The sequence below is a fragment of the Cinclus cinclus genome, chromosome 4 (genome assembly GCF_963662255.1).
Source record: "Cinclus cinclus chromosome 4, bCinCin1.1, whole genome shotgun sequence".
NCBI lineage: Eukaryota > Metazoa > Chordata > Aves > Passeriformes > Cinclidae > Cinclus > Cinclus cinclus.
In genome coordinates, this window is record NC_085049.1 from 58,387,936 (window position 1) to 58,412,911 (window position 24,976).

Consider the following 24,976-nt stretch of genomic DNA (forward strand, 5'->3'; position numbering starts at 1 on the left):
TGGGTATTCCAGATGATTGACCATGCCAACAGGGTGAGGAGAAGAAAATGGGCAGTTATTACCCAAGCTCTCTTTCCTAAGAGTGTCCATGTAACACATTCCAAAGCCAAGCCTTGGAGTTTAATTTCCCTCAGTTCGACAAGCCACTTCCACTCTGCTGTTGAATGGACAACACCCAGGCAGCAAAGTGATGTCTTTTAGCAAAAGTTTAGTGCTCTGCAGTGTGCAGGAGTGTTGTGGTTCAACCCTGGCTGGCAGCCAGGCCACACACAGCTACTTGCTCACTGCCCTCCAGCTGGAATGGTAGGACAATCAAAAGAGTAAAAGGGAGAAAAAGGCACAAAGGTGAGAAGAAGGCAGTTTGATAGGTAATGCACAAGTTGTGCACTCAAGTAAAACAAAAAAAGGAATTTATTCACGTCTTCTCGTGGGCAGGCAGGTGTTTAGCCATCTCCAGGAAAGCAGGGCTCCATCATACATAACACTGACTTGGGAATACAAACTCTATCACTCTAGCTGTCCCCCTTCCTTCCTTCTTCCTCCAGCTGTATGTGCTGAGAATGATGTCCTATGATATGGAATATTTCTTGGGTTAGTTGGGGTCAGCTGTCCTGGCTGTGAACCCTCCCAGTTTCTTGTGCATCCCCAGCCAACTTGCTTGTGGGGTGATGTGAGAAACAGAAAATGCCTTGGTGCTGTGTGAGCCCTGCTCAGCAGTAACTACATCATTGGTGTTATCAAGAATGTTTCCAGTACAAATCCAAAACACAGCCCTACTCCAAATACTGTGTAGAAAATTAACCCTTCCTCAGCCAAAACCAGCACAGGCTGCCAGTGAGAGCCTTGAGACCTGTTCTTCTCATGCTCACCCATGCTCTCTGACCATTCTGTTTAGTAAAATAACTTTTGCAGCTCGTGTTCATGGTGTTTTCACTCCTCCAGCGTAGAATAGCTCAACAAGCTCAAGTAAAAGGTGCTTAATGTTTAATCTCACTTCTGGCTTGTGTTACAGCTCGCTGTTTGAATGAGTGACTGTTGTGGATGGGTTTGACATGCATTTGTCAGGGTCAGTCTGATGGAGTCTATGCAATGGTGTGACACAGGGCCAGCCCAGAGTGCCTTTGGGTGGGAAAGCTGGGCCAACAAAGCTGAACCTGGAGTTGGCAGGACTCTGTAAGGGACTGCAAGAGCAGGATGGCTCTGTTGTGTCAGGATGGGCCTGTACTGTTCAAAACATTATGCTCTGTTATGGTGTTCAGGCTGCCTCCAAAAGAGCTGGTACCATCCTCTGAGATGGTTCAGCACTCTGACGGGGGTTACAGGGATGGTTTAAATGGTGGTGGAGAGAGTGACTGGCAGAAAGGAGCTTGAAACTACTTCAGCACCAAGTGTTTTATCTTTTGTCAGAGCTGTCAGTCCTGCACCTCTCCCCTGCTCTGGGCTTGCTAGGAGAGCACAGATGTGCTGTGCTTTTGCTGCCGACTTCTTGTGGGATTTAATTTCTCTTCTGTGCTTTCTCTCCAGGGGTTCTGACTTGTGGCTGGCATGGCAGAATACGTTCCCCAGCCTCCCTCCACCTGGCCCGCAGGCCCACAGCCCCCTCACACTTCAGCCATCTGCCCACTGGAGCCTGTGGATCTGGGGATCTCAGAGCAACAAACGCCACCGGAGCAGCCACCATCTTCCCTGGAGCTGGGGGAGGATGAAGAAGTCACCTCTCCTCCGGATCCTGACATCCCCTACCCAGACTTGGCACCAGTTGTCTTCTTCTGCTTGAAGCAGACCACCAGCCCACGGAGCTGGTGCATCAAAATGGTGTGCAACCCATATCCTTTGAGCTGCCCCTTCTCCCTCCCTGCCTCTGGCTCCCTCCTGCCCCATCCTCCCCTGATCCTGCCCTTCTGTGGTGCCTTGCAAGTAAGGAATAACTTTTACTACACATTAAACAACCTTCTTTGTTTATTGCTTGTGTTTAAGCAAAACCTTTGCTGTTTTGGTGTGTGATCAAAATAAATTGTTTATGAAAGAAGGGACTTGAGAAAGAGCTGCTGACAGTTCCAGGCACAGCGTCTGAGAGTGGGGAGAGGTACATTAGAAAGGTCTGTTCTTCCCCTTTTCAGCTCCTTTTTTGCCTGGGACAGGCAAGGAAAAACCCAGGAACTTGTCAGACTGCCATGAATGATGGAGGTGTCTGAAAATACAGGCTTTACTGAGAGCTTACCTTGCCCTTAATGAGGGAACCGTCTCTCCTCCTGCATCCTGATTGTGGGGAAACCGAAGTGACCCCTTGCCTTTCCATTTGGTACATGTCACTGTCCTGCCAGTGTCTCGTTGTGATGGAATGGGAGGAATGAATGGAGAGAAAATGGGAATCCAGGAATGAATAGGAGAGGTGTGCTCCAGACACCCTGGGAGAGATCTCTGGGACACAGGCATGTCCTCCTTTCCATGGTCAGCAATCACACACGTGTTATCCATCACACTCAGTGCCTTGATGGCAAGAGGGTCCCTGCAGCCCATCAGTGCACGTGATGGCCACCTGCACAGCTCATCACCAGCTGGGCTCTGTGGCTCCTGAGCTGGATTTGGAATAAAAACTAGGTAGAGAAGAGCTTTTGTTCCTTGAATTGTGGGATCCCTGATGGTGTGGAGGAAATGGAGAAGATGATGAGTCATCAGAGAGGTTGGTCTGAGATTTTATGTGAACATATTTCTAGCTGGAAATCTCTGGCAGCACTTTCTACCTGGAAGTTTCTTAGTTCCTAGTTAGGTGGGTATTATCTATAAAGATGTGTGTTCTGGTTGTGCTGTACAGGCTTCTAGATTAAATCTGAATGTCTGGACGTACAGTGGAGACTAGCAAATGGTTTCCAAGAGTGTATTTTCAGCTTTAAGAGACAAACCCCGGGTGAGGACTTGAAGTAGTGTTAGCAGTAACTGCTGACCTTAAATGGATGAGATTTATTTTAATTTCAAGTGTAGGCAAAGGTTTGTGTTTGAGTTCTTGTCTTAAAGTTCAAAAGCCATCGAAGAGACGTTGCAGTCTCTAACACAGGTTTTGGCTGAGAACACACTGGAGATTTAGATATTCTGCTTTCCTTTCTACTGGCTGCTCTATAAAATTTTAGAACTTTGTATTGAATTATGCATTGCTTTCTATCACTGTGTGCCTGTGCTAGTTATTATGTTCTGGGAATCTTGTCCCAGCATGTGGTAGAGCAGAACTCAGAGTAAGACTCAGCGTAAAGCACGAGACGTTTGTGTCACGATAAAAGGCTAGATTTGGGAAGTGAAAGAAGAGAAACAGCATGGGTTTGTGATGGAGGCTTGCTTTTGAATGAAGGAAGGAGGTTGTTGGGGAAGAAGACAAGAGCCTGTCTTTATTGCTGGTTAAAAAGTCACTCAAAATAATCCCTCCAATTTGGTATATAGTAAGGAGTTTTCTTTAAGTTGTTGGAAATATTATTCAGGAAATTGGGCTATTTTAGTTTTTAAGTGTTGTTTTTTTCCTAATCTGTAGACAAATGTGCTCTTTGACTTAGAAAAGGACTTCTTCATGTTAGAAACTAGACAAAGAAGGAAAAAGTCTCATCCAATCACCTGTTGAGGAACTTACATGTGGCTACAAGTGCCACCAGGGACTGAAGGGCAATGGTGGAGCTGCTGGTAGCCTTTTGGAAGGGTTGTGTCAAACTTGAGCTTTCAGCTCAGCTGTGTGAAGTTGGGAGATTGCATGACTAGTGGAGACTGAGAGGTGAGGATTCAACCTCTCCTCTCATTTCCTTTCAACCCACTGTGCTCCCCTTTTTGAAAGGCTCATGCAATGAATAATTATTATTTTTTTTTTCTCAAATGAGGGGTTGTTTCTGCACCCTGAAGGCCTTTTTTAACAGCACCATAGAAAAGGATACATTTGCATGTCCTGGTGGCAGATGCCTGGCTGGGAATCAGACCCTTCATTAGTGATACTTCTATGAAAATCAAATCATGTCTTCTAGGAATTGATTTGCTTGCTTGCTTTTCATCCTTGTTATACTGAGCTATTGGATCTCCAATGTGCTTAAGCTAAGCAGGGGCAAGAAGAATCACTGTCATAGGTCAACACCTGGCCTTTCATGAAGATTCAGCCAAAAGATTGGGACATTAATTAAAGGCCTATTAATCTTCTTGTGGAATTTTTTACTAGGCTAGAGCTTCCTGATTGCTGTTATTGGAAGTACTGTCAATGAGATTTAAAATGGAAGCTCTGATAGTTAAGGACTATGTAACAATTTTTTAAGCACGAGGTCATTAACCACCAAATTTCAATTTAGGTAATAGCATTCTAACTGCTTAAATCCCCCTCTCCTGAAGATTATTTTTCTTTTTGTGAGCAGTCCTGTAATTTTGTTATGTGCTATTAAACAGCTGCCATATTGCTTTGCTGCAGTGCAGTAATAGGAGAAAGAAACACTTATTTCTTTGCTTTAAAATTGCTTCTGGAAGCATATTTGTGTAGAGATGTGTGATGATGTCATTGCAAAAGTTGTAGATCCTAACTCCCTTTTAAGAAGAGGACTATGATCTCTGTGAAAGTCTGGGTGTTTGTCCCCAAAGGGAATATTTGCTGCACTTTTTGCTGTTGTAGTGTGTGGTGAAAAGGAGCCTGATGCTTTCAAGTTTGGTAATTTGCCTTTTTTTTTTTTTTTTTTTTGACGGATTTACATACGGCACAAATGAATGCTTGAATGACCTCTGTTTATTGGGAAGCAGGTTTTTTTTTTTTTTTTAATTCCTACTATACCTTATTAGAGACAGGTAAGTGCTGTATCAGCTGGGTATGAAATGCAATGCAACACAGGGCTTCACCTGGAGCCTGGCTTGTCTCCTGATTAGAAAGGAGGTTGTGATGCAGCACACATGAGCAACCAGCCAGCTGGGTTGTTTAGGTTAATTTGTGTTTTGATAACTGAAGACTGGGCCTCTTGGAGTTGTAGATCATGGAGCTGTTGCAGCTACAATGTTAATACAGTCAGTATTTGAGATATGGCCATAAGAATGGCTGGAAGATTTTTTTTTTTTTTAATAAAACCTAAACTCTGTTGTAGAGGATTTGAAGTCAAGCTTGGATGGGGAATAGGATGAAAAGCATAAAAATATGTTTCCAAATCAACTGCATAGCATTTATCTTATGAGCTTATAAAATATTTGGGACTAACTAATGGGTATGCCACGTGGCACCCTACAAATGGATCCTCATGAGAGGCTCTGCAGTTCTCAATACTCTGTCATTTTCTTGCTTTTTATGTAATGGTGAAGCTGTTGGCTATTTGGGCTTCTGTTTTGCTCTCAAGCAGTGAAGTGTTGCATTTCCAGCTGATTTCAGTGGTGTGGAGCAGCAGGTCAGGTCCCAGATGAGCAAAAGCTTATATGCACACTTAATTTTTATTGCTGGGAACTGTGTTTTACAGAGTATTGAGCAGGGTGACTTCTTAAAGTCTGATACGACTGTGTGTAGTGAGGAGCTGCCTTGTAGTTCATTAGCTTTAAAATCCACTGAACAGGAGCTTTGCCATTGAACCTGCTGCTAAAAATCCTGCCTTGCTGCTGGAGGTACCTTTCCTGTAGCTTTTACTGACAGCATTGTCAGCTTGGACTGTGTGCACAAAGAAACAGAACTGGCCTTGAGCATTTTGGTTGGAAACAGGCAACCTCTGCATTTATTCCCCACCTCTTTCCTGCCTGGTGCCCTAGGCATCATTTATGTATGAGTCAGTGGAGTATGGGATGGCTGGTGATGGCAATAGAGGTGTTTCATGCTGGCACTGCCCTCTGAGAGCTGAGTGCAAAAATCAAATGTTGGAGGAGAAAAAATATGTGTGTGTGGATTGGTATTTTTCTCAGTGACAGTGGCAGGTGGTGCCAGGGTGCCTGGGGACTCGGGGCTTGCCAGAATCACTGCTTTTTGGGTGCTGTGTGGTTAAGGGGACAACAAATCTGATGCCCATTAAGCTTTGGGTGAATATGTGTTGTATGTGTAAAATATACTCATGTCAAATACCAGTTTGGGCAATTTGCCCATGTCCAGTGAAGTTCTGTGTGCAGATTCTGTAGTAAGTTGTACTTGTTTCTGCCTAAACTTTCTACACTCTCAAATTCTGGACACAGTATTCATAATAACTGGATGTAGCTATATAATAAACAAGCATAATCTGCAAATTTATTGCAACTCTCATAGTAATTGATGACTGTCTTGAGGCTGGGGTTCCTGTAATCATCTGAGTTTTGCTTTTCTTTTTATATGTGTATGTGTATATATATATATATATAAATAATGGTTTTCTGTGTCTCGAGTAGGTAGAAAGAAGATTGGAAATGTGACCAGAAAGTATAGTAATACATAAATTGAGTGGCTTATGAATTTTAAGCAGCATTCATCATTCTCGAGGACCTAAGGATCATGGCTTTCTGCTCTTGAGGTCATCAGTATCAGCTTTTATGTGCATATTTGAAAAACAGTAAAATGTATACATTGTTCATGTGTCTCCATTTTAAAGGCAGCTTTCCTGCCTCTCTTAAAAAGTCTCTCTCAGAAGACACATGAAGATGTGTCTGGCATTTGTTTGAGGACTTTTGGCAGCTTTGTATCATTCTGGGTAACCAGGCAGATGTTGCTGCTGTGCCCTCCTTCCAGCCAAGAAGGAATATCTGTAAACCCAAGCCCCATCAAGTACACAATTTTTAAATTTTTTTTCTGTAAGAGATTATCTAACCCCTCTGTACTCCACAACATTTGAAGTCAACTTTGCAGTTGCTCCTGTTGCATGGGAAACTGAGCTGGCCAGAGCTCACCTGTGGGTGTGCAGTGTTGGGGGCATTGATGTTCCTTCCCATGGGCATGTGCCAGATGCTTTTCAAGCTTTACGAGGGAACAAGACTGCTTTAGGTTCTGCTGAGTTTTCTGCCACTCTGCCAGCCTCCCTGCTGTAATGAAGCTTGCTATTAGCAAATAAGGGTGACTTCTAATAAGTCAATTGTCCATTATCTTGATTAATATTTGAAGGCACTGAATGCAGTGGATCAATCTGTCATCAAGTGCTCTCCTCCCCTTTGGTGTTAGCCATGTGCCTTAAAGCAGACATGTCCTACCCTTGTGAACTGACCCTTAATTTCCCTGTTAATTGTCCCCTTGGAAAGCTGATAGGCTTTACCCCATCTAACTCTACCTGTCTGGAAACCATCCAAGGTCTCTGTACATATTTGACAGACTGCAGCAGGGAATTGAGTGTGCTTAACTGGACTCCTCTCTTTGGAGGGTAAAGCAGATCTCTGGCAGTTCCTGTTCTTCCTTTAGCAAAAAAGTAGTTTCTGGATACCAGGCTGTAGGGTTTGCATTTAGGATTGCTATGCTGTTTGGTTTCCCAGATGCTCTAAAAGAAGGCAAAGATAAGGAACTGGTTTAGTTTTGGAAATTTCACAGTCTGAACATTTTAATGTTTCCATAATGAAATATTAGGTAATCTTAGTTTTGTGGGAAAAGAATCACCCCATCTGCCTGGACTCTGGATTGGGGAAAAGTAGTTCTCTGAATTCCAGCTTTTTCTTAGTATAGCCATTTCCTGATTGTGGTTTGTAGGAAGGTGACAGGGGAAGCATGATAGAGCTTAGGGCCTTCACAAGTAACTGGGAAATAAGTTGTCTCCACAAAACTAGTGACAAGGGAGTGCCATTTTTGCGGGTCATTTGATGTGCAAATTTAGGAGGGGAAGTTTAGAGGAACCATTTGCACAGTCAGATGTGGTGCAAATGGAATTTAAACTCGTGCATTGTCATTAGTAGCACACAAGGGATGGATCTGTTTGGAGGGGATTTGCATGCTTGAGATCTGTAAGAAATTGGCTGGGTTGTGTGTATGTGAGATGTATGCAACTTCAGGCAAGTGGGCAGATGCAAAGGGATGAGGTCTAAATTTGGCTGGCTTGCAAGATGGCCCTGTGTATCTAAGCGCAAATGTTGAAACAGAATAAATTCCTGCCTTCCATCCCTTTAGCTCATTCCCTGGAGGCTTTTCTTTACAGCGAGAGCTCACAGACCATGGTTTGGAAAGGAAGCAGGACAGCAGCATGTACAAAACCAGGGCTCCAGCTGAAGAGTTAATGTTTGTAGGGTCTAACAAAATTGGAAATAAAGCTGAAAATTCGTGGTGCATCCTTACTGTCTTCATTCAAAGCTCTGTTATCGAAGGATAGATTTCTGTTGTTGGAGGAAGGGCTAACTGCAAAGCACAGAGGAGCCTGTGGTTTAGGAGAGGGGTATTTCTGCTGTGTGTTTATAATGCCCTGTTTCCCTAATATGTTTCAAACCCAAGAAAAGACCTTGTAGGCCTCCTTGCCTTGATGCTTTAGGGGAAAGCAGGGCTTAGGACCCTTACTGCAACAGCTTTTGATGAAGTGCCTTAATACGGTCCCTGGGTTTATGGCCAATGAATGTGGAAGGTGCAGGGAAGAGGGCATAGACGATAAGTCATATAATTGTCTGGTATAAATCAGCATTATTCTGTTATACCTAGTAAGAACAGACCTGTATGTACCAGCCATTGCTCTTCAGGTGAGGTTGGGGAGCTTGTCATACAGCACTGTGTATTTCTGGCATTCTGGGGATACCTGGTAGTGCTAGGCCAAAAGAGAGGGATGGTGTGCTCAGTTGGGGTGCAGGGATGGTAGCAGTGCCTGTGCTGGGGGACATCCCCATCCCTCTGAGGAGTGCATTGTTGAACTGAAACAAATGCTAAAAAACCTTTCTGGAGCGTATTGTGCTTATTCACTGGAATATATTTTGCCTTGGAGATGAGAACCGTTTATTCTTTGAAAAATGGTTGGTTGGCCTTTTTCAGCCTTTGTGAACACTGGAGCAGGGTGTGTTAGAGTGCCAAAGGGGCTCTTGTAGGAATAGAAAGGGCAATAAAAAGGCTCGTTTTGAGTTCAAGACCCAGAAAATACTCTGACCAGACCTCTAACTGCATGTCTTGTTATAACAATGTGAGTTAATGAAATTAACCACTAACAAATTGACCCTCTGCTTATTTTAGGACTTGACACCCTTCCCACCTTAGACCATGGGGAAGGGCCTGTAGCTGTGGGTTGTGAGCATAATACTCCACAGGAGCTGCTTCAGGTAAGCTTCTCTGCAGCAAATGGCATGCTGGTGGCTAAAATGAGACTATGAAAAACTTGGCCCATTACAGACCTATGGAGAGAACAGGAGCAAAGGGTCTGTCTAGCTGTCAGCCTCTAACCTGGAAAGATCTTTATGGTCCTGGAGAAACACTCTCTCTGGATAGGCATTCTCTTTTGGTGTAGGAAGGCTCTGCTCTGGTACAGGATGGACCAGGCTCAAGCTTGCACCCAGTTCTGTCCTGTGCTTGCTTTGCCCACTGGTCTTGACTGGCCTGGAGCACCTTGGTCAGCCCCTTTCTGGAGTGCCTGGTGTATCTCTGTGCCCCTGCCTCTCCTGTGCTTCCTGTCTGCTGAGGGTAGGACTGAAGGAGGTCCTGTTTGACAAGTGCTTCTCTTAAATGGGGTTTTACAGCCTCTGGCTGGTGGGGGGAGATGGGATGAGGGTGAGAGTGGTAGGAAGGGAAGGGCCACCAGCTGGGGCTGTCTGTTCAGAGGGACAGATCTGGTGGTGGATTGGGGTTTGCCCTGCCCTTTGTCACTGCTGCTCCTTGGGCTGTTAGTTTGTGCTGGGCTACCTCCTGTCAGCTGTGCTCCCCCACCAGGAAAGGACTGCTGCCCTGCCTGCATTCCCTCCTTGGAGGGGTTCTCTGGGCTCAGCTGTGGAAATGAGAAGGAACCATCGCAGTAAATGCTTTGGAGGAGGAGACAGACTAGCTGAGGGGGATGGATTTTTATTCTGGGTCAAGAAGACATCAGAGCTGTGACCAGTCTCCAGGGAATGAGGCTGAGATGGGAAAGGAAGGCAGATGAGAGTGCAGCTGGACTTGTAAAATGGAAGATGGAGTGTGATGGTGAAGATGTAAGACTGATGAGGAATGGTACATTAGGGGGTTATAATGGAGGTTATCTAGGTTGGGGACAGGTGATGCAATTCCCTGCTGACTTTGGCAGGCATCTCAGCAAAGCCTTGAAATCAATGGTATTGAAGGCAGCTGGTAGATCTGAGACACTCAGCGCGAGTGCTTGATCTCTGCCTGCCATCAAGGACTGGAGAAGAAGGTGGTGTGATGGCAATGTAAGCCTTGTGCTAGAGAACCTGCATTGGTGTTTGGATGGCTTGGCTGGCCTGAGGGATAGACTTTGTGTGCAGTGCTGTGGCTGGAACAGCACCAGCTTTCACCTGCCCCTCCTGACTGCAAGGTCAGCATGTGGGGATGGAGATGGAAAGCTTGGCTTGGCCTCCCTGCCTTTCCCTTCTCCAGCTTTCTCTGTGCCCATTGCATCAGTGCAGACTGGGGAGGGGAGCAGCTCCCTCAGGCGGGATGGGGGATGAGCAAAGCTGTGATGAGGGGACCATCTGTCCCCCTGAGACAATGGTGCCATTTGCACTTACATACTGCAATTCATCTGAGAGGAAAGATAAATCTGTCCTGGCTAATGATACATCACACTCTCTGCTTATCCTTTCTTCCTTTAGTTTTCTCTCCCCCAGTCTCCCCTTGTCATCACCTACTGTGCTTCAGTCTATAAAAGAAGCCATTGCTCCCCCTCCTCGAGTGATTTGATGCTTCTGAGTCCCTGCACTCCTCTAGCTGACTCCCCTGTGACTAGCCACCCTGTCTATCCCTTTTCCTCTCTCTCTGTGGCAGTCTGTCATTTTCCTTCTCTTTTATTATTTCCCTTGCTGTCATTGCTGGGTTTTGCTGCTAGCAGCCTGTCTTCACTGACTGTTCCTGCCCTTGAATTGGCTCCCTCTGCTAAGTGCCTCTTTTGGCTAGTATTTGTGGACACTAGGCTTCCTGAGGTGAAAGGTCAGGGCCTACAGGGGAGACCTGGAGGTGGGATTTAAACAGAGGACATCATTCATTGGCTTATTTAGAATGAGGAAGAAGGCCAGGGCTCTGCAGGGGTGTGAGTTTACCTGTGAAAAACAGCTGGAGGGGATTTCTACATGGCAGGGTGGGATTGCTTCTTCCTTGTACTCATAGGCTGCTGCCATCTCCCTTTAGAGCATACCAAGCCCAGGTCAGCTGCTATCTTCCTATGCTCTCTGACATCCCCATCCCAAACCGTGAGCGTGCTGGAGCACCGAGCTCGTTTCTGAGCAGCAGAGCCCAAGGGCTGCACCTACCTGGGAGCAGGGACAGGCTGCTGGGAGGTGACCACCTCCTGAGCCAGCCTGGGTGACACCTGCTGCTGGATCAGCTGGCCCTGACCTTCTCTGGAATGTAGCTGGTGCTCTGCTAAGCCCTGCTAACCAGGTCTGGCTCTCATGGGCTGGCACAGGCAGATGTGAGCTCAGCATGCTGGCTGGGAGCTGGGTGGCTGCAATCTCCTGGCCCTGTGCCCCAGCTTGGAAGCTGGGCAAGGTACTCAAGGATTTGCTTACAAAAGTTGAACCAACAGTGCTGTCTCAGCCTTGTTCCTGACCCCTGGACATTTGGGAGGGCTGTTTCATCTTTACTAACTTGGTACTGTTTATCACTGTCTCCCCAGGATAGCAAAAAAAAAAAAAAAAAAAAAAAAGCTGAATTACTATAAGGGCTTTAAGACTTCTTGTAGGAGCTGGATGCTGTGAGAGGTAGAGTGAACCAAATGTACCTCTTGGGGGATTTCTCTTCTCAAAGAGTAACGAATTAAAAAGGCTAACATCAGTATAAATTCATCCAGGAGAAAGCTGCTGAATCCAGTGCTTGTAATGCTAGCTCTGAGATTTGCCTCAACAGGCAAGAAGGGAAGGAAGGAAAGAAAACACATGGTAAAATATTAACCTCTCTATTGGAACAGGCAGTTTGCAACAAACAGCAGCTGTTCTCTTTCATGGCATGAAAGATGTAGGAGCTCAAGATTTGAGGGTGGAGAAGTAGTTTTTTTTCCATGCAGAGGTTGATAGTTTCTCACATCAAAGATCCAAAATATCTGCTCATCTTTTAAACCCTGTTTATTATCTGGAAGAGTACTGAAACATCAGTACTTGGCCAATCTGCCTTGTCTCCCATCATTCACATACCCCAAAAGGAATGCTCCCTGTCTTTACCTGTATCCTGCATCTTGCTTTGCAGCCAAGAACGCCTCACTTTACTGTTCCCCTAAGAGTACCGTGTCCTTATTTTCTACAAAATGTTCTACAGATCATTTACCAGCCAGCTAGCAGATGTTAACAAGAATTGTTGACAATAAGCAAGCTAAAACATAGTTGAGAAAAGTAGGTTTATGATGTATTGCAGTTTCTATGTAATTGTTTTTGTCCACATACTAAACAACTTGTGATGTAATTTTTGCTTTGAGTAAGTCTCTTGGGTTTCTAGGTGATTCTGGCAGGCTCTGCTTTGTCCACATGTAAGATTCAGGCCAGACCCTGAAAATATTTGTCAAGAGTGAGTTATATTAAAAAAGACAGGCTTATAGAAGTGCAACAGTAATAATATATTGCCTTTGGTACTGCCTGATGTTCAGTGCCACTGGCCAACTGTGATATTTCTTAATGAAGGAATTTTTTTCCCTGAAGGCAATTTTTTTCTTGCCTTTTTCTTTCCCTGTGGCTCCTTTCTGATTAATTTTCTTGATGGAAGAAGATCCTTCTCAGCTTTGGAGTTTGCACCTCTCTTCTCTGTACTTGTTGACCTACTATTTAGCAGCCTCTGTGCTGGCAACTGCTCTTATCTTCCCATCTGGACCCTTCTCTGGAATTGGGATTTTAGTGAGTGATGAGGCTCTAGATGTTATCCCACTTGTTTTCCACAGGAAAATCCTTTGGAGATGGCAGTCTTCTGCTTACTTGCAGCATTTTTTTCAACCCATGCTACAGTTCCCCAATTTTCTTTTTTCTGTATCTTTCCCTGTGGGGACAAACTCCTTACATTATGTTTCCTTTCTTGCTGGGTGCTGAGTAATGTTTTCCCTTCTTTTCCTGCCCAGCAGGATTTCTGAAGAATCTCACACAGTTCATACAAGGGCCAGAACACAGATAGAACAGAAGAAATGGATGACATGGTTTCCATTGTTACATGAGTTAGTAACATGGTTTTCAAAAGCTGTCCACCTTTTCCATTGTAACAGTCTTTTATCCATTAATAAAACCTTAATTTGAGGTTTGGGAGGCAGGCACCAGGAAAAACTCTGGGGAAGGATACTGGAGGACTGAGCCCAGGAGGAAGATAAGGCCACTGGGTCAGGCAGCCAGCAGGGATCTGAAGTGAAAAGTTGATCCACCAGGTATGTGCCTCCAGAGTGGGGGACTGGGCAGCAATGGCGTGAGGGAGCAGCCTGGAGAGTGGACTGGTTGGGCTGGGTGAGGAGGAGGTCTGGATGGCAGAAGCTGGCTGAGAAGGGCAGGGAGCCCAAGTGGAGGCAGGGCTGCAGCAAGAAGGGGTGAGATGGGAGAGCTCCAGGAGTGGGGTCTGTCCCTACCCTAGAGCCTGCATGCTTTGCATTCCTGAATATTTCTGATTGCCTGCTGCCAGCAAACTCCTGTAAGCTGCTGTCTTCACTGATGCCATCCCTGCCTGTAGGTGCAGGGATCCTGGGGGGCAGACCTGAACATGTAATGAAAGGTTGTGTTGTGAAGGTGGTGTGGAGAGGGAGAAACTGCGATTCCACATTCATCCTTAATTCTGTCTTAATTTATTGGCTTGAGTCATGTCAAACAGTCTCTCCTGAGCATATTCAAAGCACAATTTTATAAATTTTTTTTTTATTTTGTATTTTTTTTGCTATGGCAGTTGCTAATTTATCTCCATTTGGATGGTTGTTAGAGGATGAGTGAAAGAGCTCTTAGGTTACCCTGCTGCCCAGTATGGAAGCAGTGTTTCAGAGCATCCAGCAGAAAGTGCTGGGCAAAAAAAACCCCCAAGCATCTGGGATACTTAGGAACAGACAAAATAACTTTTTTTTATTTGTAGTCATTGACATTCAACTTAAGTTTTTCCTTGTAGCAGTCATGCCTCCTATCTAAGTTTCAGCTCAAGCTGCCAATCAAATGAAGCTCTAAGCAAATGAGACAGGGTGTTGGAAGGCAGAAGAGTTTGTAGTGGGATTAATTAAAATTAGTGTTATCAGTGTAGCTGCATGCAGCCTTCTACCATATAGGTCAGCTCTCTCTGAAGCCTCAAGTTTCCCTACAATGCAATAATTAACTATTAAAGTAAGTACTTAAAAAAAAAATTCCTCCTCCAGAAAACCATAACCCAGGATTTTTTTTTTCAAAGCACAGAATTAATTGCGTCCTTACACAGTATCTTTGAGGTGCTGTTATTTCTTTAAAATGCATTTACAGCATATTGTGATATGTCACACATCCTTTAAATATCCAGTAGCTTTTTAACTTTTAAAAATCTATTTCACACTTAGTGGCATGTCTGTAATGCATTTTTCTGGAGCGTGTGGCAGATGTCTGGGGAAACTGTGTTTTCTCCCATATGGGGGTTATTTTACTGGAAAATGAAAGAGGGTTGACACTTCATTTGATTTTCCTGAGCTGTCACATCAGGGATTCTCTATCTGGGTGTGAGACATGAATCCAGATCATACACAAACTGCACAAGGAATGATGTGCTCTCTTCCCTGGCTGAAGGGGGACTTCCCATTGAAGAACATCCTCTGAGGGCTACAAGGTGGCTCAAAAGGATGGGGAGGTCTGCTCTAGGATATCCTGCTCCATGGGACTCTTCAGCAGGCTCTAGGCACGCAGAAGTAACATTGTCTGTGCTTGGACTTTGCTCTATGAGGAGGAGACAGGTGGCAGCTTTCAGGTTATTCACACCTTAAGGAAACTCCTGATACTTGTGACCCAGGTTCCTGAAGTGAGCTGGCACTTCAGGATTTTGTGGTGCTGAATTTGACTCTTGGAGAGGAGTCATAAATGCCAGGGCTGCAATCACTTCAGATGTGCCAGGCCACCATTGCATGGTTGTGGTTTATGGACAGACAGAAGGAAATTCATCATCTGTGTTGGCCAACAATCTCTGTCTGCAGATCTGTTTGCAGATCTGTGTTTCTGTTCTGACTCCTTCCTCTCTGCTCTGTCTGAACGTGGCTTTGTGTCCCCTTGTCCTTGTGCTGTCGTGAGCTGTCCCTGCGTTTTCTTTCCTGTTCCCAGACTGAGCACTGTGCTTGTGGTTTGTGCCCTGTTTTTTTCCCTGCAATATCAGGGGAAGGGGAGGGAGCTGAGCAGAGAAACTGCTGCAAGCCCCTGAAGCTAATGCCTGTGCCAACATCGTCCCTCCACTGAGACAGATGCAGTGGGGATAAATACCAGGTGTCTCTTACAGAGTAGTTAAATCCACCAGCAGTCCCTGTTTTGTCATGCTAGGATCGAGCCTTCCAGCTTTACATTTCAAAAGATTGCCTGTGGCACTTGGCACACCCCTCTTGTGCACAACCCGAGAGAGACACACTCCTGAGTTTCTGGGCAGTAAAAATGCCCGAGAATTATTTGGCTGTGGTAGCAATCAGTGTCCTCACTGCTGGTGTGTTTGAGCACCCCGTACACTGGTGTCCAGGCATTTCTGGGCATGGTTTCCTAGGGACTGAGGAGCGCAGCCCTGGGGAAGCTGGCACTGAGCTGGGAAAGCAGGAAGGTGCGGGATAGCACTGGGAACATAGACATGGAGGCACTTCTCCTGCATGGAAGCGAGGGGATGGGTGGGTGAATGACCTGGAATGTCCCCCACCAGACTGAGGGTGTCTGTGATCCCATCAGTGGAAGCAAAGGTGACAGGTTAGACAGATCTAGCAGGAGAGCACAAAAGTAATTATTTCCTTCCCCAGACACTTGACTTCTCTGGGTACATCTCGAGCACGATTAAGCTGATTAGTGTTGTGCACTTGAGACTTTGTCTTGTACCTATGGCATTTCCATTCTTGCTTGCATGCGTGAAGGATTTCCTCATCCATTGCTGTGACAACTCTCCCCACTGGACTCAGGATTTTTCTTTTCTGGTGATTGATGTTTTTGTGGGTCTCACTCAGGCAGCTTTTTAGGAACACAAAGGCATTCCCAGTAGAGGATCTGATGCCAAGTCTTTAGTTGCTGGGTTTAATAGTTACACCTGGGATTATGTCATCCCACTGAATGACCTCTTCTGTGACACTGACACTGCTGCTTCCCCAAGTAGGTTTGTATTTATAGACTTATCTCTGCACCCTTTCCCCACCAAGTGTGCTGCTTGTGCCTGATGCCCTAAGGCACGTAGCTACAAGCTTGTGCTTGGAAACTGTGGGAAGGCCTCATGCACCTCATGGAGCCAGAGTGGGTCTCTGAAATGTGGACAAGCAGCAGTCAGAACACCAAAATGCACGGACAGTTGGCCAGAAGAAAGTAAAGGAACTGTTAGTGCAATCTATGTATTGCTTTTATACTATTAACTCCTATATTGATGCACACACACAACAAAGGTATTTGACTAAGTGATACAATTACTACATAATAAATCATCGGAGTCCTTTATTACTCTAATTTGTATGCATCTGTATAAATCAGAGGTGTACTCACCAATCCTTTGCCATCCCTGGAAGATGCAGGATTAGAAACATTTGCATTGATGAGTCTTGGGTAAATATTTGACCTACTGGTAAATTCCTCTGCAATTATCCCTTGGAGAGGTTTGCTGTGCCTTTCCCTATGTATCAGTCTGGGTGATGCCAGAGGGATACAGGGAGAAGGGGGGGGGGGGGGCTTTCCCTGGTGTTTAAGATCCTGGGGGAAGTGAAAAGGTTTTCAGGGGAAGGTGAAGGTTTAAATATGTTTTTACTGATCAAGTGGTAGAGGGAAGTCTGGAGATATTAGGTCATGGTGTTGGAAATCTAGTGGGCCATCTGGAGTCACTGATTGTAAGGGTAGGCACTGAAAGGCATGAGACAGTTAAAATCAGTGAGCTCACAAATGTTCTTCAAGTGTGTTGAAATCCCAGTGTAAATCACCAGTGCAAGAAACTGTGCTGATGGTGGGAGTGAAGTCCTCCAAACTCTTTCTGGGCACCTACCTGTGGGATGCCACATCCAGGCAGCCAGTGAAGATTAGAGGTGTGATTTGGTTAAAAAATGGGGTAGGGTGCTGTAGGGACGGGAGATTTTACACAGGAAATGGGCTGGTAATGAGAGAGCCTTGTTTTGGCAGAGGGGGGCACGAGCCTGCTGGCTGCATGCAAGGTGTGTTGAGCCTCCAAAGGTGCTGGGTTTAGTGCAGGCAGGTGCTCAAACATCTGAGTCATATGTGCTGTGGTTAATGAGCTCACACCACTCCACTGACTCAGAGTTCTCTTTGCTAAGCCCAGTGCAAGGCCCCTTGGGTTTCTCAAACTGGGGTGTAAATTTTAGAACAGAGAATAGGCCCTCTCTTGCAGAACTTTGGCCACCTTTCTTGTTTTGGTCAGGGTGAGTATACTGTAAAGAACAACCTTTGTGTCTGTGCTGGTTGCTGCACCTGGTTCAAACCAGGTGTTTCCTGAAACAAAATTAAATCTGAGCTGGCAAGTTGAGTTTGAGTTTTGGCTTCAGTTGGCTTGTGCTTTGTTCAGATTAATTCTCTTTTCCCCCAAATGCTCGTACCTCCCACCCCATCCCCCAGACAGGGAGGCAGCTGTTGTCATTTCTCTGCTTTCACAAAGGCACAGTGGGAAGAGGAGACAAAGCAGAACATAATTTGCCTTCTCCTCTAGTTGCAGGCAGGGAGCTGAGCTCCCAGAGGAGCTGGTGCCTAGCTGCTGGCTGTGCATGGGTGAGATGCTGCTGCTCCATGGGGATGCTCATGTGGCAGGTCTTGCTGGAAGGAAAGAAGAAGAAGGTCCCTGAGAAGAGGCAACAGTCTAAGCATTGTGAAGGTTCCCAGTTTGGGTACTTCACTGGTCCTCTGTGTAGCTGTCTGAGGGAGAACTGCTAGGGAGAACCTCCTGGGATGGCCAGGCAGCCTGGAGCGTGGAGACAGCATGGGAAAGAGGATCTGGGGGATGAGAGGAAGCAATGTGTTGGTGCTCCTAGGAGCTGGTATGCCTTTAAAGCTGATGTGTTGCCATGGTGTGCCTGAGAGTAAAGCTCCCTCGTTGCTTCTCTAATTCCATTCAGGCAAAGAAGAGTGGCGAGGGGATTAAAAACAATGCAGAGCAAAGGAGCTCTGTCTCCTGCTGTTGTGTTCTTTCCTTGGCTCCTGCACCCTTCACCACCTGGGCCTCTCCGCAGCTCAGTCCCCCACAGGGGATGGCTGAAACAGCTTCCCTGCTACCTGCTGCCCCAGGATAATGTGTTGCTTTCCCAAGTTGTGGGAGCCTGGCAGAACACCTGTCACAGCTTCTGCCTGAACAACGAAGCAGAGAGAGAGAGAACTTTCTGGGAAGCCAGGAGTGGGGGTGTAGGACTGAAGGCAGCAGAACCGATGGCAGTACTTCCATTAAGAAAAATGGGAACAGAACTGGGTTTGTGCTGGTCTGGTGTTAATCAGCTTCCTCTTCAGCTGTTTCTGAGTGTGTTAATAGTCCTGTAGCAGAAATGTCAAAAGATCCTTGATTACAAGATATCACAGGTAATGTGACCTAGAAAGATTTCTAGCAAGGAAAAGATACAGGATGCTACTTTAACCCTGTTCATCTCGTTTAGCTCTGTCTCTTCCATAAGATTTTCTTACCATTGTCCACCTCACATTGCCCTGTGATCTGACTGTTTCTAGACCTCCTACCTTCTGGTGCCTTTGCTGTCCCTGCCTTGGCCCCTCAGCTGGGTAAGCCACACTGTTCCATTGCAGGGTGCTGGGGACCAGCCTTACCAAATCTCACTGTCTTCACCCTTTGCCCCTCCACATCTTGCTCCTTCCAGTTCTCTGATTGTGGTCCAGTGTCTTGCCCTACTACCTGCCGTGGTCTTTTCCTCTCTAAGAATTGCTGTGACACAGGAGCCCCTGTGCAGCTGGAGTGACCCTCACTTGTCTGTGCCTACAATCATCCTCTATCTGCAATATCACTTTTCTCCTTTGACTCCCCTTGTTTGATGGGGAGACAATAGTTGAATCACTGTTCCCTCAGCATCTAATGTGGGGGAAATAATGTCTAAAAAAGGAGCAGTGGTAGCAGAGGGAGAAGAGGTTAGGATGTTCCTCTACGTGGGGTTGACCACTTTATAGTTCTTGAGCAGTTCAGGTGATGTGGGATGGAACTGCTGCAGGGGCTCCTCAGTGAGCAAAACCCCTGCTCAGGGATGGAGCTCCAAAATGGTGAAGAAACAATCCTGTTTCTCAGAGTGCAGCTTGCTGAATGTCTCCTTGCTTTAATAAGCAGCTGCTTCTCCATGGAGAGGTTCGCTGTCCCATGTCAGCTCCCTTTTCACAACAGCCAAAAATACTCCTGTGTTAGCCAGAGGCACCTGGAGTGAGAAGAAACCCTCTGTTGTCAGGGTTCAGTGCAAACACCCTATTCTTGGGAAAACTGGACTTGAGTCTTGTTACAGGTGAGGTACCCCAGGGGAGCCCTGTTTAGGGAACCCTACTGCTCTCTTGCCCCAGGCTCTTCTCCCCTTGGTTGTCTGTCCCTCCTTCAGCTCTGTGGCTCCCCAGGCCCCCTTGCAGCTTTGCCAGTGGGTCTTTCTCCTTCACAATGAACTGCCAGGCTCCTCATGCCCACACCTGATTACTGATGGATTGATGGTGTCTGAAATTTGGGTTATTAATCCTGACCTAAGGCAGTATCTCATTAATGAAAATAAAACTGAAAATTAATAGAAGAGGAAATGAAGAGGCTGAAAACTGATGCAAAGGGAATTGTGAGGGTGAAGTGTGAAAAAAGGGAGGAAGAAATTCAGTTTGGGACTTGATTTCTCTGGAGGCAGGGTGGAGAGAAGGAAAAAAAAAAATCTAAGTCTTAATAGGGCAAGAGAGGACAGAGATGTGGATGGAGAGAAAGGAGGGTCAAAGGAGCCCTTGCCTAGGCAGTCTGCCATGGGCCTGCTGAGAAGGTAGCAGGGCCAGGCTGAAGCAGATGGGGAGCGAAGGATTGCAATCCTGATGGCTCCATGAAATATTTAAGATGCTCTGTCAAGCCATTTTCTCAATGGTGGTGAGATTCTGGGTAGAAGGGACAAGAAAAATTTGGCTGATAAAAAGAAATTAAAAAAAAAAATCTGACAACATGTAACTTTTCTTTACCTCTCTCCTCTTATCTCTAGTGCCCTGGGCAGCCTGATCTAGTGGGAGTGAGGGAAGGAGGGAAATTGGAACCAGATGATCTTCTATCTCAAGTCATTCCAGGATCTTACTTTCTCCAGATGTGAGATTGTAGTTGTGCTGGACTTGACACAAGGACAGGTTTCTTCAACCTCTGAGGCTTTAGCTTGCTTTTGTTTCATATTTCCATGCATTCTTCCTCTTTTCCCTGTTCCCTAAACTCACAGTACCTGTTACACAGTGACCAACTTCATTCCAGCTGAGTCTTGCTCTCCTCTCCTGCTGCTGGGGTGGGGTGTGGCTCTATCCCCTTTAGACACCAATGTGTCTTCTTGACCCTCTCAAGCCCTTTTCATCCTCCACTTGGTGCCTGGTCCTTTTGACATCTGCTATGGGAGTGGGATGACTTCACCTCCATCAGTTCAGTGAAGCCTGGAGCTCAACTGAGTTAATGCAGGAACAGAATCTGGTTGTAAATCTATCCACAAGCATTTCTCTGACTTTATCCCACCTTGGCTGGCAAAGGCAAAACTCTTGAAGTGAAATGAATGTCACAGGGTGTTGGAGGATCCAGGCAATGGCAGAGCCCAAGAGAAATCAGAAAGCTCAGCTGTCTTAGCTCTTGAGGTTTTGGACCACTGTATCCTGCATTCTGCCTATATACAAATACCATTATGCAGTGCCATCACCCTTTGCTTTTCCTGCTTCCCTTCCCTCCATAAGAGCAGAGAGAGCTGTTGCCTTTAGACTGTATATGTGTAATCACCATGACCTAGTTTGGGAACAGAATCTAGAAGGGAGAGAAAACCATGCCCATTAAGTTAAAAAAGACAGCAAGTAACTACTAAGTTCCTTCCCCATGCCCTGCAAATCCAGCTTTAAATTCACTTAGGTAATTTAGATCAGGCTTTGGTTACGTTAAAAAAAAATCTCGGGACCTGTAGTAGATGTTGTTTTTAAATATAGAAAGGAGTCCAGACTTAATTCTGAATGTTTCAGCTCTGGAGACCTCATTTAGGGGTTTCAGATACTGCATATTTCTTTTGTGATCTTCCTGTGCATGGTGTGCCCTGACCATTCTTTGCTGCCTCCCTGTCCCTGTGAACCATGCCTGATTTTTTTCTAAGATGGTGGAATTGCCTGTTCCTGCTGCTGATTCAGCTGAGGTCTGCAGGCAACAGGTAAGCAAGTCCGTGTTAGTTTTTGGGCTTGTTTTTTTTTTTTTTTTTTTTTTTTTTTTTTTTTTTTTTTTTTTTTTTTGTTTGTTTGTTTTTGTTTTTTGAGTGGGGCAATAATGGAAGGAAGGATGTGAAGTACATTTGATGTGGTTCATGAAGGAAGTGAGCCTGGGACTGGTTTCCAGGTTTTCTTGATTGCTCTGTCTGGCATCAGAAAATATCACAGGACACAGACAATTGCTACTGTATTTAAAGGCATGATGTGCTACAGGTCGATACCAGCATGAGTTAATAAATGTGAAGGAGTGAACAAAAAGTAAATGTTATCTCAGGCGACAAAATGACAGGCTTTCATAATGAACTAGCATCCCTACCTAGGATTGATGGCTTCCAATAAACCTGAGCTATTTTTTTTCCACCCTTTGGTATTCACAGAGAGAAAATGTTCAGAAAACCTTTTGGATTTTACCCCCATCATTTTTGTAAATGTTCCTAGGTACTGAAATACATGGTTAACGCTATTGATAACAGCCATAGTACAAGACAGCAGCATTTCGTCTGATTTCTTCCAAAGATATGAAACATGTAGCTGAATTTGCAAGAGCAGTATGGAAGTTCATATCTGACTAAATTATGCATGGGAAGCCTGCATGTTGATTCTGTCTCTCTGTAATCCTCTATCAAGACTGCTACTGAGCATTACCTTAGCTCTCCTCAAATGTTGTTATTCTCTGTTATTCTCTGTTCCCAATCCTCCCTCATTAGGAGGAATCCATGAAGGAGAAGTGAAAAATATAGAAACCTGATTTGGCTTAGGAAGTCCTTGAGCTGAGAGTGGTTGGCAGCTGGAAGAGTGCCTAAGGGAAGTATTGTGTCTGCTCATCCCATTTCTACACACTTCTCTGGGCAGCTGTGTTGCTGCCCAGTCTGGACAGATGTTTGGTCCCACTTGAGATGCTCATTTTTAGTTGTCTTTCTTATATTATTCTGACTGCTCCCTGACTTGTGTAGACTGGGGGTCTGTGAACTATTAGGTCAATTGTGGTTTTTGTTTTGTTTTTAAGCATCCTTTCTGCTTAATTCTTATTACCATCTGCCATCCCCCCTTCCCCTTTCTTTCAAGACAGTTGTCCTTTTGAAGTGTGCTCTCATTTAGGGGGACATGGGACCTCCAGCTCTGGAGCAAACAAGGTCTGCTCTACTCAACACCCCTTGGTGGGGATTTCTTGCTCATGATCAGTGAGTGTGTGGGGTTAGAGACCACAGTCTCAGCACCTGGTGGTGCCCACCCCATGTTTTTACCTGCTGCCTAGGGCACTGAGGGAACAGGCTGGACAAGTGTCCCTGTCCAGGCTCTGTGGTGTCTCATCCTCCATCCCTCCTGCTGAACACAGATTTGGGAGTAGAGATCTCCCACAAGAGGGAGGTAAATATAGGCTCTGACTCTCATCTGTAGGGAAAATAAATTCAACATAGAGATGAACTGCTTGCTTTGAGAGGATGGAATGCCCTCCAAGTGGGGGACCCTTGGCTGGACACATTAGCCTGGCTGTGATTAACCCGTACACTGAATTATACTTCAAGGCTTTCTTCATTTGTCATCTCCCTCTCTTTTTTGAGTGTATGTGAGCCTTTGGTCTAAACATTTAATTATGGTCACCTTTTCCTTCTGGACTGTGATAGTTACAGTCCATGATTATAAAGAAAGATCTAGACCAACTTTTATTTACTTGTTGGAGGCTCAGCCAAGTCTTGAAGCTCATTTGAGGACAAATTTGTAGCACAGCAATCCAGCACACAGGCGATCCAGCAGCCTGAGGCTGCTAAAGGAAAGCACTGGCTGGGCAGAAGTTTTTGTTCCATAGCACAAAGGCAGCACAGACCTGTTGCATAACTATTGCTTTTCCCATTTGTAGCTTTAAACCAGATCTGCAGTATTTTCTGTACTCTCACAACAACTCTCACAATGAGCTCCCACACATTAGAGTTATGATTTAGTCATAGCACCAATATATGCCAGCAAGAGATGCAGGTGATTTAAATGGAACTGGTTTTCTTTAGCTGTTGGATGGGTGTTTGTGTGAGAGAATCACTTATTTCTGACTTTTCTTTAAAATCGTATTCGAAGTATCTTGTGTTATTTTATATGAAGTTGTCCTTCTATCCTCCCAACCCAATGTTTCTTTTATAATGGATTTAGCTGTGGGTGCTGTTCTCAAGACTCTTTCTTTAGACTCAACATAATTCCAGGTTTTAAGTCCTACTAAGCTGTTTTCTGAAGTCTATTTAGGACTACACCTAATAAAACACAGCAAGCATGATGCAGTCTGGAAGGAAGGCAATGGGATGAATGAACACAAGTTTTGATGGGTATCCAAGAAATGATAGCAAAGTACTCAGGGTCAGGGAGGAGACTTATTTAACTTCTAAATGAGAATGACAAACAAATGCTATCTGCTTGGTAAAGCCTGCTTTCAAACCCCAGGAGCTGGTCCTCGTTCACAGGTGTTATACTGAGAGTAACAGACCAGTGCTAATGGAGACAAAGGTGATCAAGGATTGGGAGGGGTGGATCATCAGCAAACCCACTCCCACTTTTTAGTAGAAGCATCCTGTACACCTAAATAAGTCAAAAGGGAAAATGAAAAAAGTGTTTGGGTACAGCTGATATTAGCAGTTTTGAAGAGAGTTTAGGTTGAGGGCAGGACAGATGTAGAAGGGAGGGATTAATTCAAATTGGATAAAGTGCCTAATTTGCCTAAGAGGCTGCTTAAAGAAAATGACAATTTGTAATAATTCTGCCTAGCACTGAGCTAGAGTTTAGAAGGTGAAAACGATTGTTCAGCAGCTTGACAACACGGAGGGAGTTTGAGAGGTGCTCACTTGTCAGCGGGTGGCACAGCCTGATGGGCAGAGGGGAAGGGATACACTGATTCATTTATTTATCATCTGGCCAAGCTCTCCCTTGTGGGTTATCCCTGTCTGGGCAGGAGACAAGATGAGACTCTTGTGAAAGAGCCCTGATTAAAAGAGGAGGAAGAATGAATGTTGTGCTCTTCAGAGATGGGGGTTTGTAGGCAAAGCACTCAAGTGTATATGCAACATTACCTTGAAGTCTCCTGTAGTAGAATATAAATGTGTTTGCCTTCTTCCCAAACCACTCTCTCCATCTGTTTTATGTTTTAGACACCTTGGTCCCTATCTAATGTTTTATCACCTTGATAGTTCTTGCCTTATTAAGTATGTCTGCTTCTATCTCTCTAATCTCTTCACATCACCTCTCCAGGGTGCTTTCTCCTTTGTCTCTTACAGTTCTCCTTTACCTGATGCTATTTTTTCCCACCCCTCACTGATGCATTGCAACCGCAGTTGACATTTCTGCTTTCCCTTGGAGCAGTGGTGAGAAGCACTGCTTGGTGGATACCGGAAAGGAATTCAAAGTGTACAGAGTGCAGCTGTAGTACCCTGGGGAAGCTGAACATCTGGTGTTCCCTGGCTTG

General features: G+C 45.3%; 1 protein-coding gene across 1 annotated transcript in view; it reads left to right on the forward strand.

Annotated features, from left to right (window-relative positions):
• The first annotated feature begins 1,545 nt into the window (after positions 1–1,545).
• Positions 1,546–24,976, forward strand: part of CACNA1I (calcium voltage-gated channel subunit alpha1 I) — a 148,036-nt gene continuing 124,605 nt past the window's right edge. The window contains exon 1 of the mRNA XM_062491357.1: positions 1,546–1,826. Within this exon, the coding sequence (XP_062347341.1) occupies positions 1,546–1,826 (281 nt within the window). The remainder of the gene's footprint in view (positions 1,827–24,976) is intronic.